The sequence below is a fragment of the Sander lucioperca genome, chromosome 3, assembly GCF_008315115.2.
Source record: "Sander lucioperca isolate FBNREF2018 chromosome 3, SLUC_FBN_1.2, whole genome shotgun sequence".
Classification (NCBI taxonomy): domain Eukaryota; kingdom Metazoa; phylum Chordata; class Actinopteri; order Perciformes; family Percidae; genus Sander; species Sander lucioperca.
The window spans coordinates 35781555-35797059 of record NC_050175.1 but is presented as its reverse complement, the minus strand read 5'-3'; the positions used below and the strand labels follow the sequence as shown (position 1 = coordinate 35797059).

The following is a 15505-nucleotide window of genomic DNA, read 5'->3' as shown; positions in this document are numbered from 1 at the left end:
AACTTTAAAATTATACATTAATATTTTTACCGCTTTTACGGAGTTAAAACTTCAGTGCTGATCATCACGACCAAATATTTGGTCAAATATATTTTCACAATTTTAACCTTTTAAATGCCAGTTTGTTTACATAATGCCACTGTTGTTATGGAAAAAAAACAAAAATGAAATCATTATCTTTATACCAAATGATAATGGGACTTCCGCAGCCTGGGATATGTCAATGATTATCAACAACATTGATTTTAGTGCATTTTTATTTTTTGTGTGTCAGATTTAAAAAAATAAAAAATAAAGTACCCTTCCTAAAACTGCTATAAAAATATGATATATTGATATTATATTCCACTTTTACTGAGTTAGAATGTTAACTAGCATTGCTCCTGATTATAACTACCAAATATTCATTCATTTTCAGAATGTTAACGCTTTAAATGCCTGTTTGTTTTTTTGTAGTGATTTTTGTGGTGATTTTCTTTCCACAGTCTGAGGATATGTCAATGACTAGCAACAACATTGCTCCATAATGCAGCAGCAATAACCCGAGTGGAAACCAGGAACATAGCATTTACTTGCCTCATAGGGCAAACATGACAAAATGTCTCATTCTGGTGGAAAATAGTAAAAACTACAATTTTGAAGCCAGTGCTCTACAGTAAAAGTGTGATATAATAGAATATGATTTTATCCTGCAATCTTATTATCATAGGAGCTAAAGTTGCACTTCCAAAATTCGATTAAAAAAAACTCACATCCAGATTTATGCCAAAATTATCGAAAAAATAAAAAGCCAAAGATGTGCCTAGTGATGCACAAGGGTTTAAAATGCGAATGACTTGTTGACAGTGGAGTCACAGCTTAAATAACTGTCCTCAATAATGAGAGCACGCTACAGCGTATGCACATAACACTAGCACACACAGAGTTTTGGCTTCACACAATGTACCAGATACAAACCTGAAAGTCTGGATTCTGTGGTGTTATTAATCTTTATCAGTAATCTGATCTGAGTGAAACCTCTGCCTGCTGCAGGCCTCTCAGGTGTCCTTAAATAGCACACTGATGAAAAGTGTTTGGCTCTACTACAATTCTGCACTGTGGAAGCACAGACTCCTTTAGCTCAGCTCTGTCAATATGTGGCTATAGACGAGTTCTCTAACAAGGAAATGTGTGAGAGGCTAAGTGTGAGACATCTCCGGGAGCAGGTGGGGGAGCGGGGAAGTACACAGACAAAGAGTTGTATTTGTATTCAGTCCAGTACAGCGTACAGCCAACCATGTTTCACATTTTCTGTTACAAAAAGGGTGCACTGTCCTCTACTGTACAATACACATCACATAATCAAACAGAATTAAACAAACTGAATACTGCTGTTAAACAGCAGACATTTTCTTCATCTTGCTCATAATAATATAACATATTTTAAATGTAATCAATCAGTTCAATGACTCCCGAGAAAAAAATTTGTTTCTTCACTCCACGGTGAGCAAACCTCTGAAAAAGACTTATTACTGGTTTTGTACTCAATAGTTTAATCAGTGCACACCAATATGAGTTACTCAACAGGGTTGGGCTTTTATTAGGTATAGCTGGGTTAGGGTTGATACTTTTCTTTGATGAATATTGGGTAACACTTTCCTTGATGGAATCTACATAAGAGTGACATGACACTGTCATGAACACATGAACCCTAACTCTAACCCTAACATGTCATGACAAAAACCGAATGACGCTTACTAAATGAAGTGTTATGTCATAAACGTTTAGGACTTGTTTGTGACACGTTCATGACAGTGTCATGTCACTCTTATGTAGATACCTTCAAGTAAAGTGTAACCGAATATATATATATTTTTTTTACTACCAAAAAAACTTTCAACGCAATAATTTTTCCCTTTTGTCTCAAAGCAGCCATGCAAAAGCCTGACAAAAATACAATTTAAAATGATCAAAAAGCATGCGTTTAAATCCACATACATCTGATCAAAGATTAGGTTAACAACTACAACCAGGAACCAGAAATAAACTCTGTGTTGTCTGTGCTGTCTGCAGCCGCTGTCTGTACTCAGCCAAAGATCTGTTTTAAAAGGAAGAAGCTCCACTCTGTACTGAGTGAGTGTTTCTGTAGTTCACACAACTCCAACAGAGTGACACGTCTTCTCTCTGCAGTTTCAGGGGCCACATTCTCCAGTTCCTCTTTCATTCACATCATCTCAATACATTCAGGTTATTGACTTAATGTTTTTGAACCAGGACCTTCAGTATTCAGATCAAGTAGCTTATGAAAAATAAGGCGTGTCAGATTAAGTAGTCTACATCTGTATTACAGTGCGTCAGATACATATTTGATCAATATTTGATACCTATTTTTGAAAGTTGTCAATAATCAGCAAGGTGAAAACTGAAACAAAAACTGTAAAATGATCTGGCCTTTTTGCTGGGAACCTCCTGGAACCCCGGGACACGTTGGTCATTGTTGTGGCAGTTCCTTCTGACTGCCAATAAAGGTCAGTGGAAGTCTGAGAGTGTAATGTCTCTTTCATTGAGGCACACAGCTTCCTGTAGTGATGCATCACAGGTCGATGGTTCCTCTCACTTTAAACTTCTTGGCGGAGCGTTCACTGGCTCGCTGCTCAAACTTGCTTCCATAGATGTGGGAGACGAAGCCGTTGATCTCCACTGCAAACACGCTGTTCCTCTTAGGGATCACTGTCCCACAGCATGAGGAGGGAGAGAAAAGAACAGAAAAACTAATGTGTTAACCTCATAATGTATGAATCATCATCACGGTCATCAAACCAGAGCTCAGACAGACACTCGCTTGTCAAATTATCTGAAGTTCGGTTAAAAAGAACTCATGCGAATAAAGCCAGTGAAAGTGCGTTTCCATCCAACAGCTTTAAAGCCAATAAAAAAACCTGTGAGTAATGACATCACATGCTATGTAATTGGTATATCAAATTGATTTGAGAGTTTATGGTATTTCCATTCATTTTCGCACTGAATCGCACAACGTTCAAGCTAACATTTGCGAACAAAGTTTTGCTTGACAAAACAGATCGCGCCGTCTACCTACTTATGAGTAATAATTGCATAAGTTGTAATAGTGCTTATGTGCCAGCTGATAGCGACGAATCAAGCTATAATAAGAAAACGACGACGCTATCAACACATTGCCATGATGATGCAGATGCGCGTAAATGGCCGACAACGGAGGCGGTCTGTGGTGTGGGAACGAGGGTGCTCCAAACTGTTCTGGAAGATCGTGGTTTAGAGACACTTAACGGAAACCCTTTGGTTTAAGGATGCACCGAATCCAGATTTTTGGGGTTCGGCCGAATACCGAATCCAATGGTTAAGATTCTGCCGAATCCGAAACTGAATACCGAATCCTACTCCCATCCTCAGTCCATTAACGCAGTAAACACACTAATGAAGTAAACAACGTCCACAGCCTCTAAAATAGTTCAATTTAACAACTTAATGTTGAATTCACAAGCTCTTTTCACATCGTAGGAAAGCACATCGCTATCGCCAGATGAGTGACAATTTTGTTAGGCAAATTTTCGCTTACCAGTGTATGATGAAGGTGTTGTGAAATGTTTGTTTAAAGCACTTAAATAAGAAATTCAAGTTGTTTAGTTTAAAACAGTCTAAAAGAAATGGTAAATTATAGGGTGATTAAAGCTCACTATTTACATTATTTACAGTACTTGATTTACAGCTATGTGAAAAGGTGCACAACCTTATTTGTTTAACAGTAATTTAGTTTTACTGCGACCCATCACAGGAAGTGCTTTTATTTTGAAGTAGCCTACACGGAAATTGTCTGTTGTGTGCTCTTGCTAGCGTACTGAGATGAACGTGAGACGTTAGATGCAAAACGTGTCCGTCAAGCTCAAGTTGTTCACTTTCTCATGTGTAAAACTGCAACATATTGAACAGTAAATGTTCACAGTAAAAGAAACGCTTTTTTTGTCGTCATTCGAAGCCATTCCACTACAGAAGGCATGTTGGGTGGGTGAAATTAGAAAGCTAACGATAGCTAACGAGCAGCAGCCGAGTAGGGTTCGGTGGAAAAAAATTCTAAGGTTCGGCAGAAACCGAACCCCGTCAAAAAGCCCAATATTCGGTCGAATCCGAACCCGAATCCTGGATTCGGTGCATCCCTACTTTGGTTGAAGCATTTTCGGATTTGACCTGTTGTGTAATTTTACTGGCCCTTCCCTTGACCCTTATAAGCAATCGCCCTCCGGTTCCAATCGAGAAGCGTATCGCCATTGCGCTCTACAAACTGGCTACATGCGCAGAGTACTAGGGCTGTCAATCTTCCTCTATAATACTATTCAAATTTGAATATTCGAATAATATTCAAATATTAAATGCTCAAATTCATCCTGTTATTAATATTTACGATATTACACAGGCTTATGGATTGCCAATGCCACTATCAGCATGTGGTTGTTGTTACACATTCTGTCCACTAGAGGGACTACTAACATTACAAAACAAACTTTTGAAAACAGGCGATCGCTTTCTTATTAACAATAAAACAGCGGGACAAAATGAATGACTTTAATTTGTCAACTTTAATATACCTTGGCTCAAGCTCGTGAATAAAATATTTAAATCCAGACCCCTGCGTGATGTTGATCGGTCTCATATCTTTAAAATTGAACCGTGTCAGTTTGTCCGTTATCGCCTGGCGGACAGCTGGTAAGCCCCGTGATGAGGAGAGAGGCAGAAAAAAAGTAATTCTTGCCCGTTTTTAGCGGCAATTCCTTCCATCGCCTAGCTTGTCAGGGTGTAACGTTGTCAGGTGTGCCCTCAGGTCGCTCTCCGCCATTTTTGATAGTATTGTGATGATGATACCATGTGGACGTATGTATTAAGGCAACGTGTACGATTGTGATTGCGATTCAAAAACTTTATTGTTCATCAGACTAAACAAAAGCATTTAATTTTCACATGCGTGTAGGCCAAGGCGACGAGAAAGGCAAGGTTGCATATAAAACATTAAAAAATTCATAAAAAAGCAATATTCAAATAGTAATTTTAGCATTCGAATAGTTTTGATTTTTTTAATATTCAAATTATATTCGAATTTCGGAATTCGTTCCAACAGCCCTACAGACTACAGAGTGGTTGGCGAAACGTTTGGGTCAGCAAGACCACTGTGTGTTTCGCCGTGTGCAATGCCATACGAACAAAGGCTGATGCGAAGGTATATAAAGGCTACCTACCTGGAGTGGGTGAGGCGCATGAGATCTCACTGCGTAACTACAGAGCGCACCTTGTGCCACAGGTGTATGGCGCAATACAGCAGACAGGACTCACGTCCCGATTAGACCCCCTGCTGAAGGCTGCAGGGGTGGCTATCAATCGTGTTACTACAGGCTGTAGTAGACGGTCGTTGCGTGATAAGGGACATTTGAGTTGGCACTCCCGGCAGTGCGCATTGGGCGCGCGGTCTTCACCACTTCTGACCTGTACAAGTGCGTCTGTTTAACCATAAAATGACCTAAAACTTTATCGCAATACATTATTTATTCTGCAAATAACGTTTCCATCAACGTTTATCGCATAAGCCATATATCGATCAAGAGAAAATCTGATGAGACCGAACGTATAAACTTTGAGTCGATATCCATGAAATTCAATCAAATTTTACTGTTTCCATAAGGCATTTTTTATTCGCGTGTGGATGGAAACATTGCTACTGACCAACACTGGAAGCTTTCAGCAGCATTAAATGTGGGGTATACTCGACGCAGCCGAGCTATCGAGCGCCAGTGTGACGTCATGGGAGCGCCTTAACTGTTTATACTCTCGCGTGGTGGTCGCGACACAAGTTGCAGTCTTCTCCTGAACAGAGGTGGCGCTAATGAGGAAAGGCTACCGACTTTGCTATTTCTATGGACTAGAAGAAGAAAAAGGTAAACAACGGCAGAACTAGCAGTAGCATTGACATCAATGCTCCGATTTGATTCAATGACCTACTTCGTCGGATCAAGCCTTTCATTCACCATAAAAGAACTCATCTTAACCCAGTAAGTTTACAAGAGAGACCTGCAGTCGCTCTGAAAGTCCTGGCATCCGGTTGTCCTCGAGCTCGTTCATGCTTCCTGTTTCCGCTTTGACGCGCGTCACTGAAAAAAATAGAGTGGTGCGCGCCCTCTGGTTGCACACTCAAAATCGCGCCAGCGAGATCTACGTCCTATTAACGTCACATTGGCGCGCCCCAGCTCGGCTGCGGCGACTGTAAAAAGGCCCTTAGTCTGGCATAGCATCTCCACAGCGCTGTGGAGTAAGGTCACAATCATCACAATCGTCTTGGGCGGTGCTAAGCTCCGGACGCATCAACGGTGGCTCTGCTAAAAAGTCTCGGGAAGGAACTTGTTTAGGTGGAACATTTACACCCCGCAAAAGAAAACGCCACATACAACGGTTCACAAAATACAGTAACATTAGCAATTAAAGTCTCGCCGTGTGGAATGCATCTGTTTTTGATGTTAGCAGTAACACCTTTTCCTGCATGACGAGTCAAATTGTCTTCTTTAAAAAAAGGTCTACTGGGTTCTACTGTTATACCTTCCTTTACAAAAAGTTCAATAACTAATATCGTTAGTTTGTAATTAAAACTTCTGTGGAAGTCATTAGTTTGGACAACAGAATTTTGTGAAAAGGTAACCCAGTTATCTGACCCACCTATTAACCAACAAGAGCTAAAGGTGAGTTTCAGTGAGTGAGACACGTCCAGCTGTCTCACCTTTCAGTTTGTTTTCTTTGGTGATGATTTTGAAGACGTGTTTGAACTCTTGGACCAGAATCCCTGTAGTTCCTACATATGATGGGCACTTAGATCGGACCACTGTGAGAGAGAAAAGGAACAGACCATTGGTAGTAGCTAAGCAGTAGAGTGTTGCATCTACAAACAGGTACCTGTAGGGTCTCACAAAGACCACAGGGGCCATCGAACATGATAGGATACACCATTCAGTAGGTCACAAGAAAATAAAATTTAATTTCCCCTTGCGGAATCAACAAAGAATGTCTTAGTCTTAATATCACATTAACACTGTACATTAGAGTTGTTTGAATGCCAGCATTGGAAAAGCCTCGGATACCGCCTAAAATGCTGGTATCGGTGAGTACACAATGCGAAGCACCGATTCCGCTTCCCATTCATTGTCTACGTGAGCAGCTGTGCAATGCATTATGGTAGCGTCGCGGGGACTTTGGAGAAGTGGGGCGGCGAGCTGCCCACTCCTCATTTGCATAAAGTTGAATCCAGTCAACTTTATGCAAATCAGGCGTGCCCAGCTTGACTCGCCGCCTCTCAAAAACTCACAAAAATCTTTTAAACTGGCATTTGTCGATTGGAAAGGAAGACAGATTCAGCAACTGCATAGCCTATTTCTTACAATAAAATGTTTGCAGAAACACATTTCAGTGAACTATTTACGGAAAGTAAGCAAAAGTTTCCAAACGAGCCGCCATGTGGGTCAATTTTGAAATCCAGGAGCAGCGAGCCCCATGAGTTAAGCGTTAGTCCAATCAGGTGCAGCCGTCGCAGCTGTCGGAGGGTGGAGCCCGTCTTCTTTGCTTGTCAGTGGTCATCGAAGAGAAACTGATAACTGCTAATGGCGAGCCCAGCAAGTGTCTACTGCTGGGAGGCGGGGCGATACCTGCTGTGGAGAAACGCCACCGTGGACACGTGACATAAGGGTAACAAAGAGCCTCCATTAGCTGTGTGTCACAGCCACGGCTGCCGCTCCAACTGCTGACCGTGATGGTGAGCGGCCAATAGGGCGGCACAATTAATTGCAAATGAATCGAAATCGCAATATGGACTAGTGCAATATCCAAATCGCAGGTGGGGCGCAATATTTGTTAAAGGCAAAATATTTGTCAAAACATTCTGAATTAAGTATTGTGGTGCTGCCGAGATGTCCCAGCCTACAAATCGTATCCAACAGACTAAGTCCTCGCAAAAATCACACTATAAATCAATTTCATTTTAATATTTTTCAATGAAAATGAGACTAATCATACAAAATTGATCACTCCCTCCAATATCGTGTATCATATCGCAATATCAGTCAAAGTAATCGCAATTAGATATTTTCCTCATATCGTGCAGTCCTAGCGGCCAAATTAGCAGACAAACTACAAACTAACTTCTGTTGTTTTTACGACACCTGACCCTTTCCCAGTATCTTTATCTATAACTTCAACCACTGGATAGTGATACTGAATAAAGTCATTGTGATGTTCATTTTAGAGAAAACTAGACATGTACCTGTGATGATGGCACCATGGAAGTCTGCTTTCAGAAGCTTCTGTTGCACTAACTGTGGATTGCTGTAAACACACAACATAACATGAGACTGAGTGCACAGTGAAAGAAACAAGAACTTCTGAAGTTTCATTAAATGAGCACTTGTTGAGGAAGGCCAGGGTTCACGTCTGTGTGGAGCTCCAAACTTACTTACCTCGTTGGTTTCAAACCACCGCACAGGTCAATGACGTACTGTCTCCAGAGTTCATGCAGAGGCAGGAAAAGCTCATATCTACAATGACAATAATAAGGACGGTGAGTACACTGTTATTCCAATATTATTCCACTATTATTCTGAATATAACAACAGTCCAAATTTGATACAGGTCATGTAAACAGCATATTCTGTTTGGCTATTCTGAATAAGGTCTTTTTTGACTTGTTTGATATGCTGGTTTTAGAAGCATTCTTTGGACATGTATACAGCGCATTGGGAATATGCGTCTCAATCTGGGTTTCCACCGCAGTTTACGGCCCGTTTTCGGCTTGTGGTCAGCTCTGTGCATTGCTATGGTTGCTGTACACAAACCAACCAGCCAACAGTTTGCAGGGCTGCGATAGAGATGCATGACCAAAAGAAAAGAAGGAGAAACAGAGCTACTTTCGGACATTATGAAAGACTTGGATATCAACAGGTTTTTAAAAAATGAGCAAACATCGCTACGCCGACCTTTTCTAGAAGCTGGTTGAAGGAATGAAAGAGGGACGCTGTGTGTTTGCACGGTCCAACAAGTCCACCACCGCTGGAACACTTTTGAAAAAAAATCCTATTTTGCACGGCTACATGTAAACAGGAATATTAGTGGACTAGTCACTTTAATTAGCCATTTAAACTTAAAGGAATATTGTCTTTTTAAAAATAAAGGCCAAAACCGGAATATTATGTGCATGTAAACGTGTATCACTATCAATTTTGACAATAATATTTTTGATGCCGCCATGTACATTATTGTTCCAAACACATTTCTTTCCATATGAAGATCCTTCAGATTGCTCCTCACTAGGGCTGGGCAATATATCGATATTATATGGATATCGTGATATGAGACTAGATATCGTCTTAAATTTTGGATATCGTAAAATTGTAATATATTAAGTGTGGTCTTTTCCTGGTTTTGAAGGCTGCATTAGAGTAAAGTGATGTAATTTTCTGAACTCAACAGACTGTTCTAGCTGTTCTATTATTTGCCTTTACACACTTTGTCATTAAATCGACATTTCTGATGATTACTTATAAAAAATCTCATTGTGTAAATAATATTTTGTTTAAGCACCAATTGTCAATCCTACAATATCGTCGCAATATCGACATCGAGGTATTTGGTCAAGAATCTCGTGATATTTGATTTTCTCCATATCACCCAGCCCTACTCCTCACCTACCTCTGGTGCTCGGGCTTGATCTGGAAGATCTTCATTTCCCTCTTCTGCCGAGCGTTCAGCCCCTTGGCTTTCTTGCGGTTCCTCTTGGACTTGTCCTTCTTGGGCCTGGCGTAGCCCAGGATCAACGCCTTGCGCTTCAACATGTTATTAATCTCATGGTGAGCTTGCTGCCGAATGCTGTTCTTCAGGAAGGCCTGGGCGAAGGCGCGGGCTTTAGTCCTGCCCAGAGACTGGAAAGGAAGGATGTTTACAGAGATGTCAAATGTCTTGTTTTCCCTCTACAGCTTTGAAATAAGCTGTCTAATGGGACTGTTGATTGTTGAGTGGAAAAAGCAATATAACCTGTGTATCATCCTTTTGATGCTTTAATGTAAGTATTTATTATATACCTTTATGTATGTTTTCATAACCTAAACACATGTTTACTTATTAATTTTGTTTTACTTTCTTTTTACTATTAGTATTTAGTTCACATCAATATTTAAGTATAATCTGGACCGCTAAGAACTTTTTAAATTTTTAATTTTTGCCATTTCTTAATTTCCACTCTCTTAAGTTGAATGATGTGTGAGATGTGCCTCTTTGTTTTTTCCCATATGTGTGTATGAGGACTCTACTGCAAACAAAATCTACCCCTGTACTAATAAAGTAACTTGAACTTTTCATATTGAATTAGGAAATTCAAAATCGGAAAATTAAGAAATGATTCGTTATCCATTTTTTTAATCCAACATAAAAAAAATAAATAAAACTTATAACGGCTTGTTTTTCAAAAGTAAATTTGGTCCCTGTTGGCCAGGGACCGATATTTGATTTTGATATTTAATGCGTCTGATTTGTGTGACCAGGAAGTTGCTGACTTATTCGTCGTTATTCGTCTTGCACTCGATTAACTTGCAGTAGATACACTTGGATGATGGCGCTGCCCGATTTAATGCAATTTATAATAATCATTTGTAATATATTGTCATAGTTAAAGGTAGGGCGCAGAGTGAAGGCAAAGTGCAGCGCAGGTATAGGTCATCATGGCTTAGGGTTTTAGTTGCGGCTTGAAAGATCAGCAGTAATGAGGTCAAAGTTAAAATAATGTGAGCTTTAAGCTTCGCCAAGGGTAGCGCTTCCTCTGTCTCCAGCGCTCTCCCCGTAGGAAAACAATGCGGAGAGCGCAGAGTGGTTTACCGCGGATCATGTGTCGGCGGCTTTACGTGTGCGGGGGACGGCAGAGAGACGTCGCCTCTGCAACATGCTCTGCAACTTCATCAGTTGACATGGATAGCAATGCCGATAAAGAGGTTGCAACTGTGATTACTTTCAAAGACGCCATGCAGACATCGCTCGCTGCAACATAATATAATGACGAGCCGAGAGCAGCCGCTCTGAGACATGTGTATCATGTGCTCCAGTAAAGAGATTTACTATTTATTAAATTTGATTGTTCGATACTAAGGAGGCAATTCGGTCGGTGCCTAAAAAGTATCAAATTCCCTACTCTCATTACTATAATAATTTACTCAATAAAGGAAGGCATCAAATCCTCATAATTGAGAAGGTGAAACCTGTTTTCTTTTTCCCAGAAAAATGAGAAGAACAATAAACTGATTATCAAAAAATTTGCAGATTATTAACTACTCTCATGTCACTTTCTTCTTTGCAGTTTGCACGACATTACTGGAAACTGTATCAGAGTGATGCATCTGGAATACACGGTAACGCTATCAGCTCACCTCCACGCCCACATCCTTCGCCAGATCCTGGGGAATCTTGGCTCGAACAAGTGCTTCTGTTGAACAGGACAAACAAAACTAGTGTTACACACAAGACCTTAAGAACCGGACCAGGATGCAGGAGGTGATGCTGGGCCAACGTAGACCCCAGCAGCCATCCTCAGACTCAGAGACACATGAAAAACGTCTATCTTGTTGCTACCAACAATGCTATTACTGCCTCCAAGCAAAAAGTACAGTTTGGCTGACACTAACTATTATTTTCCATTATCGATTACAAAAAGTCTATCTATAATTCTTTTCCTATCAATTGATTAACCATGGAGTCGCGGGTTCGAGCTATGTCATACAACAACATAACAAGGAGAGAAAGTGCACATTTAAGAAGCAGCGGGCTGACACTGTTTGGCATATGAGCTTAATATATGACTTACCCAATAAATTATCAAAAATAGGGCTGGGTTAAAATAATCAATATTCCAATTAAAATCTGATTTTTGTTTGAGTGATCTGATATTGAAATCCATCTTTTAACACATGCCTTTTCACCATGGATGTATAACTCACCACAAACTTTTTGGGAGTCAGTTCTTAACGTAAACATTAACCTGCTGCATTATAAGAAAATATCTGAGGATTGATTCTTTGCTTGTACAATTTACAGCACAAGTTCTCTGAGAATCTCTTTTATATCCAAGCTTAATTGGTTAACTGAAATTTTCCCTAACCTAATTGAATCAAAAATATAATCAAATTGGGAAATCATAGGCGATACCCAGCCCTGATCAAAATTGTTGTCAATTAAAGTCAGTATATTCATATAAAATTCCCCTATTGGTGTGCTATCCAACTTCTTCGGGGAGGGTGTGTGTGTGTGTCTTGTGATAGCTAATATTACATATCAGATTGTCATTTACAATCATAATTTTGCTGCACATGCAAAACCTCTTGAGGAAAAGCCATTGGATCAGAGGATTTGAGTTAAACAAACAACTATTTTGAATATTTTTTTGGACTGGAAAGCTGTATAAAAAATGAAAGGTGCTCATGCATTTTTTTAGGCTACAGCATTTTTTGTCACATACGGCAAACATCTCCCCACTATCCACTAGCTGCCTGTCCCCTGAACACACTGTAAAAAAAAACAAAAAAACGCGGTCTCTGTAGACAGCCCAGGCTCCACAAACGCCAACAAAAACAAACTGCGCCAACCTGCACCACCAAACATAAGTCTTCCAGCGTTCAAGCCAATAACCGACAATAAGAATTTGGGGGGTTAATGCGCGGACAGGATGGGGGGGGGGGGTTGATGATGAGGAGGCTTAGAGCACCTTTAATAAATCCGGTTTTCCAGAGTGTGTGAGAACTGTGAGAATGAAGCCAACAAAGCTGCCAAAGGGGAAATCTTTAGCTGGGCTATCATCTAACCCGTGGACTTTGGGGTCGGATTTCCATGTTTTAGAGTAAGCCATTGCACGAAAAGCAAACTTGACAATGAGAATGACCTGAATACCTACATGTCAAAATATCAGGTTCAGGTGGTTGGCGATGGAAACTTTTTGTGCTGACTGACAACAAGGGCTGTTCAGGAAAATCCAGTTTTTTTATTGTTGTTTCTTTGAATGCGGGAAATGTTCTGTGACAATGATGAACGAGACTTTGCAAAAGCAGACTAAAGAGAAGATAACAGAGATCTTTTTACAGAGTAGACAGACGTGTCTGACTAGCTTCTGTCTGCACACCCACACAGTCAGAGTCAGTTCTACTACTCCACTGATAACAGCAACAAATATCAGGCAACAACAATTCAACCCGTGTCTAGGCCTGGGAATTATATATCAATATATGAGGCTAGATATTGTCTATTACAGTAAAGTGATGTCCTTTTCTAAAGCTACCAGACTGTTCTAGCTGTTCTATTATTTGCCTTTCCCACTTAAGTCATTATATCCACATTACTGATTTGGTGAAAGCACGAATAGTCATATCGCCGCAATATTGATCTCAAAGTAAAAGGTCAAAAATATTGTGATATCATTGACATTTTGATTTGTCAAAGCCCTAAAAGCACAGGTGGGTGGCCGGGTTAGCTCAGTTGGTAGAGCAGGCGCACATACAGTATATAGAGGTTTACTCCGCGACGCAGCAGCCATGGGTTCAACTCCGACCTGCAGCCTTTTGCTGCATGTCATTCCCCCTCTCTCTCCCCTTTCATGTCTTCATCTGTCCTATGTCAACAAAGGCCTGAAAATGCCCCCAAAAATAGCACAGGTGGAAACAATACCATTAATTAAGACTGTTCCAGAGAGCCAGCATGCTGGAATTGGCACATGGAATTAGGCCTGCATGATTAATCAAGTGTTATTGGGGGGCATTTTCGGCCTTTATTTTGATAGGACAGCTGAAGACATGAAAGGCTTGTGGTGATGCGCAATGTGCCAAAACAAATCTATGCTTGGTACTGCCAATTTGTTTTGTTTTGTCATGGTTCATGTGTGCAATAAACATTACACTTTGTGAGAAAAAAATCGTGGCAGAGAATCGTGATATCAATTCTAAGCTAAAAAAAAAATCGTGATTCATATTTTTCCCCGAATCGTACAGGCCTACATGGAATACAGCCAAATCCATACAGCACTAATTATACCCGTTTATTTGAAAAGCAACTATCAAATAATTATCCATATATCCATTCATTATAGTTACAGTTTATAGAAAAAAGATAAAGTACTCACTACTATTTGAGCCTTGCACTTTTTATCTAGTAGTACATTTTGACATCACATCTTAATAAGCCAGGCGTTATAAAAATGTAAATGAGGTGCTTTCTGCAACTCCTGTATTGCAGGGTTTGTCGTGATTATATTGCAACGTTATGTAGCTAACGTGGTATACGTGCAGTTTAGTGTCCCAAATTCCCCATACAATGTCCTTAATTATGAACCTGCTAAACCACCTGTGCTACCCTAACCCTAACCTGTCTCAAATAAGAACCTCACCAAAATAATTTGGGACACTAAACTGCACGTAAGCCAGCTAACGTTATTGTATATTAACGTTATTGCTCTTTTACCAGCAGTCCAATGTGAATGTTATACAGATTGCCCTTGTTAACGTTTTCTGTAGTAATATTTTGAATGGAGTCTTTTAATTACACGTTTCTCTGAACGGTATTGCTACTTTTTGTTTTCGGAGTACTTCTTCCTAACAGTATCCCTCCATAGATATAGATAAGACATAGGCGGTTATTATCAGCCTGCCAGCAGAGTCAAAGTAACGTAGCTAGATATATTGTTGGATATGAAACGAGGTTTTAACATGAGGTTGAGGAATGTCGCGTTTATTCGTCAACACTCATCAACTCCTAAAACTGCAACTTTACTTCCCTCGTGGAAACTTAAACTCACCGCTCACTGGCATGTTTTCGCAGAATTCAACAGCAGAAAAACGGCTCAACACTATAGCTATTAGCTAGCTATGTATCTCTAATAAGACAGTTGGGAAGCAGCATTGACCATAGACTGTATATAAGAAGGCACTGACATGGGAAGCAGCCATCAAAACAACACGAGCTCGCTTCCTTTTCCTTCTTCTTTCTCTTCTTCTTCCGGTGCAAGGTTAGGATAGCCGATTGGTCAGGATAGGAGCTGAACAAATCGGGTTACGTTACCTTGCGTAAGCATGACGCCTGGCCAATAGTAGTGTGTGAATACTATTGAAGGGCGGGTCTTGGCTTGGCCATAATAGGAAAAAAATATCGCTTTCCGGCAGATTGTCCGCTGCGTGGCGTAATGTCGCCCTCTACAGTCAACACCACACATCACACGCACTTTACAATTATTGTCAATTACATTAAATACACTAGGCTACATTTACAATCCGACGCAATGGCCAGTCTTTTCAAATGAAAAAATTAATAAAATTAAAGAAAAACAATATATTTTATAGAGCCTAATTATATTTCTTCATTGCCTATCATTCCCCCTCCCCTCTCCCCACTATCCTTTGCTGCATGCAACAGTGTGAATTTCCCCATTGTGGGATTAATAAAGGATTTT

At 40.2% G+C, this 15505-nt stretch overlaps 1 protein-coding gene across 1 annotated transcript in view; it reads right to left on the bottom strand.

The window, feature by feature from the left end:
• The window catches only part of pop4 (POP4 homolog, ribonuclease P/MRP subunit), a 32675-nt gene extending 17646 nt beyond the window's left edge, over positions 1-15029 (bottom strand). Inside the window, exons 1-8 of the mRNA XM_031292746.2 lie at positions 15003-15029; positions 14855-14956; positions 11448-11503; positions 9724-9953; positions 8496-8573; positions 8303-8364; positions 6770-6871; positions 2552-2709 (exon numbers count right to left, since the gene is read on the bottom strand). Coding sequence (XP_031148606.1) covers positions 2573-2709; positions 6770-6871; positions 8303-8364; positions 8496-8573; positions 9724-9953; positions 11448-11503; positions 14855-14867 — 678 coding nt within the window. The 5' untranslated portion in view covers positions 14868-14956; positions 15003-15029 and the 3' untranslated portion in view covers positions 2552-2572. The remainder of the gene's footprint in view (positions 1-2551; positions 2710-6769; positions 6872-8302; positions 8365-8495; positions 8574-9723; positions 9954-11447; positions 11504-14854; positions 14957-15002) is intronic.
• Between the last annotated feature and the right edge of the window lie 476 nt (positions 15030-15505).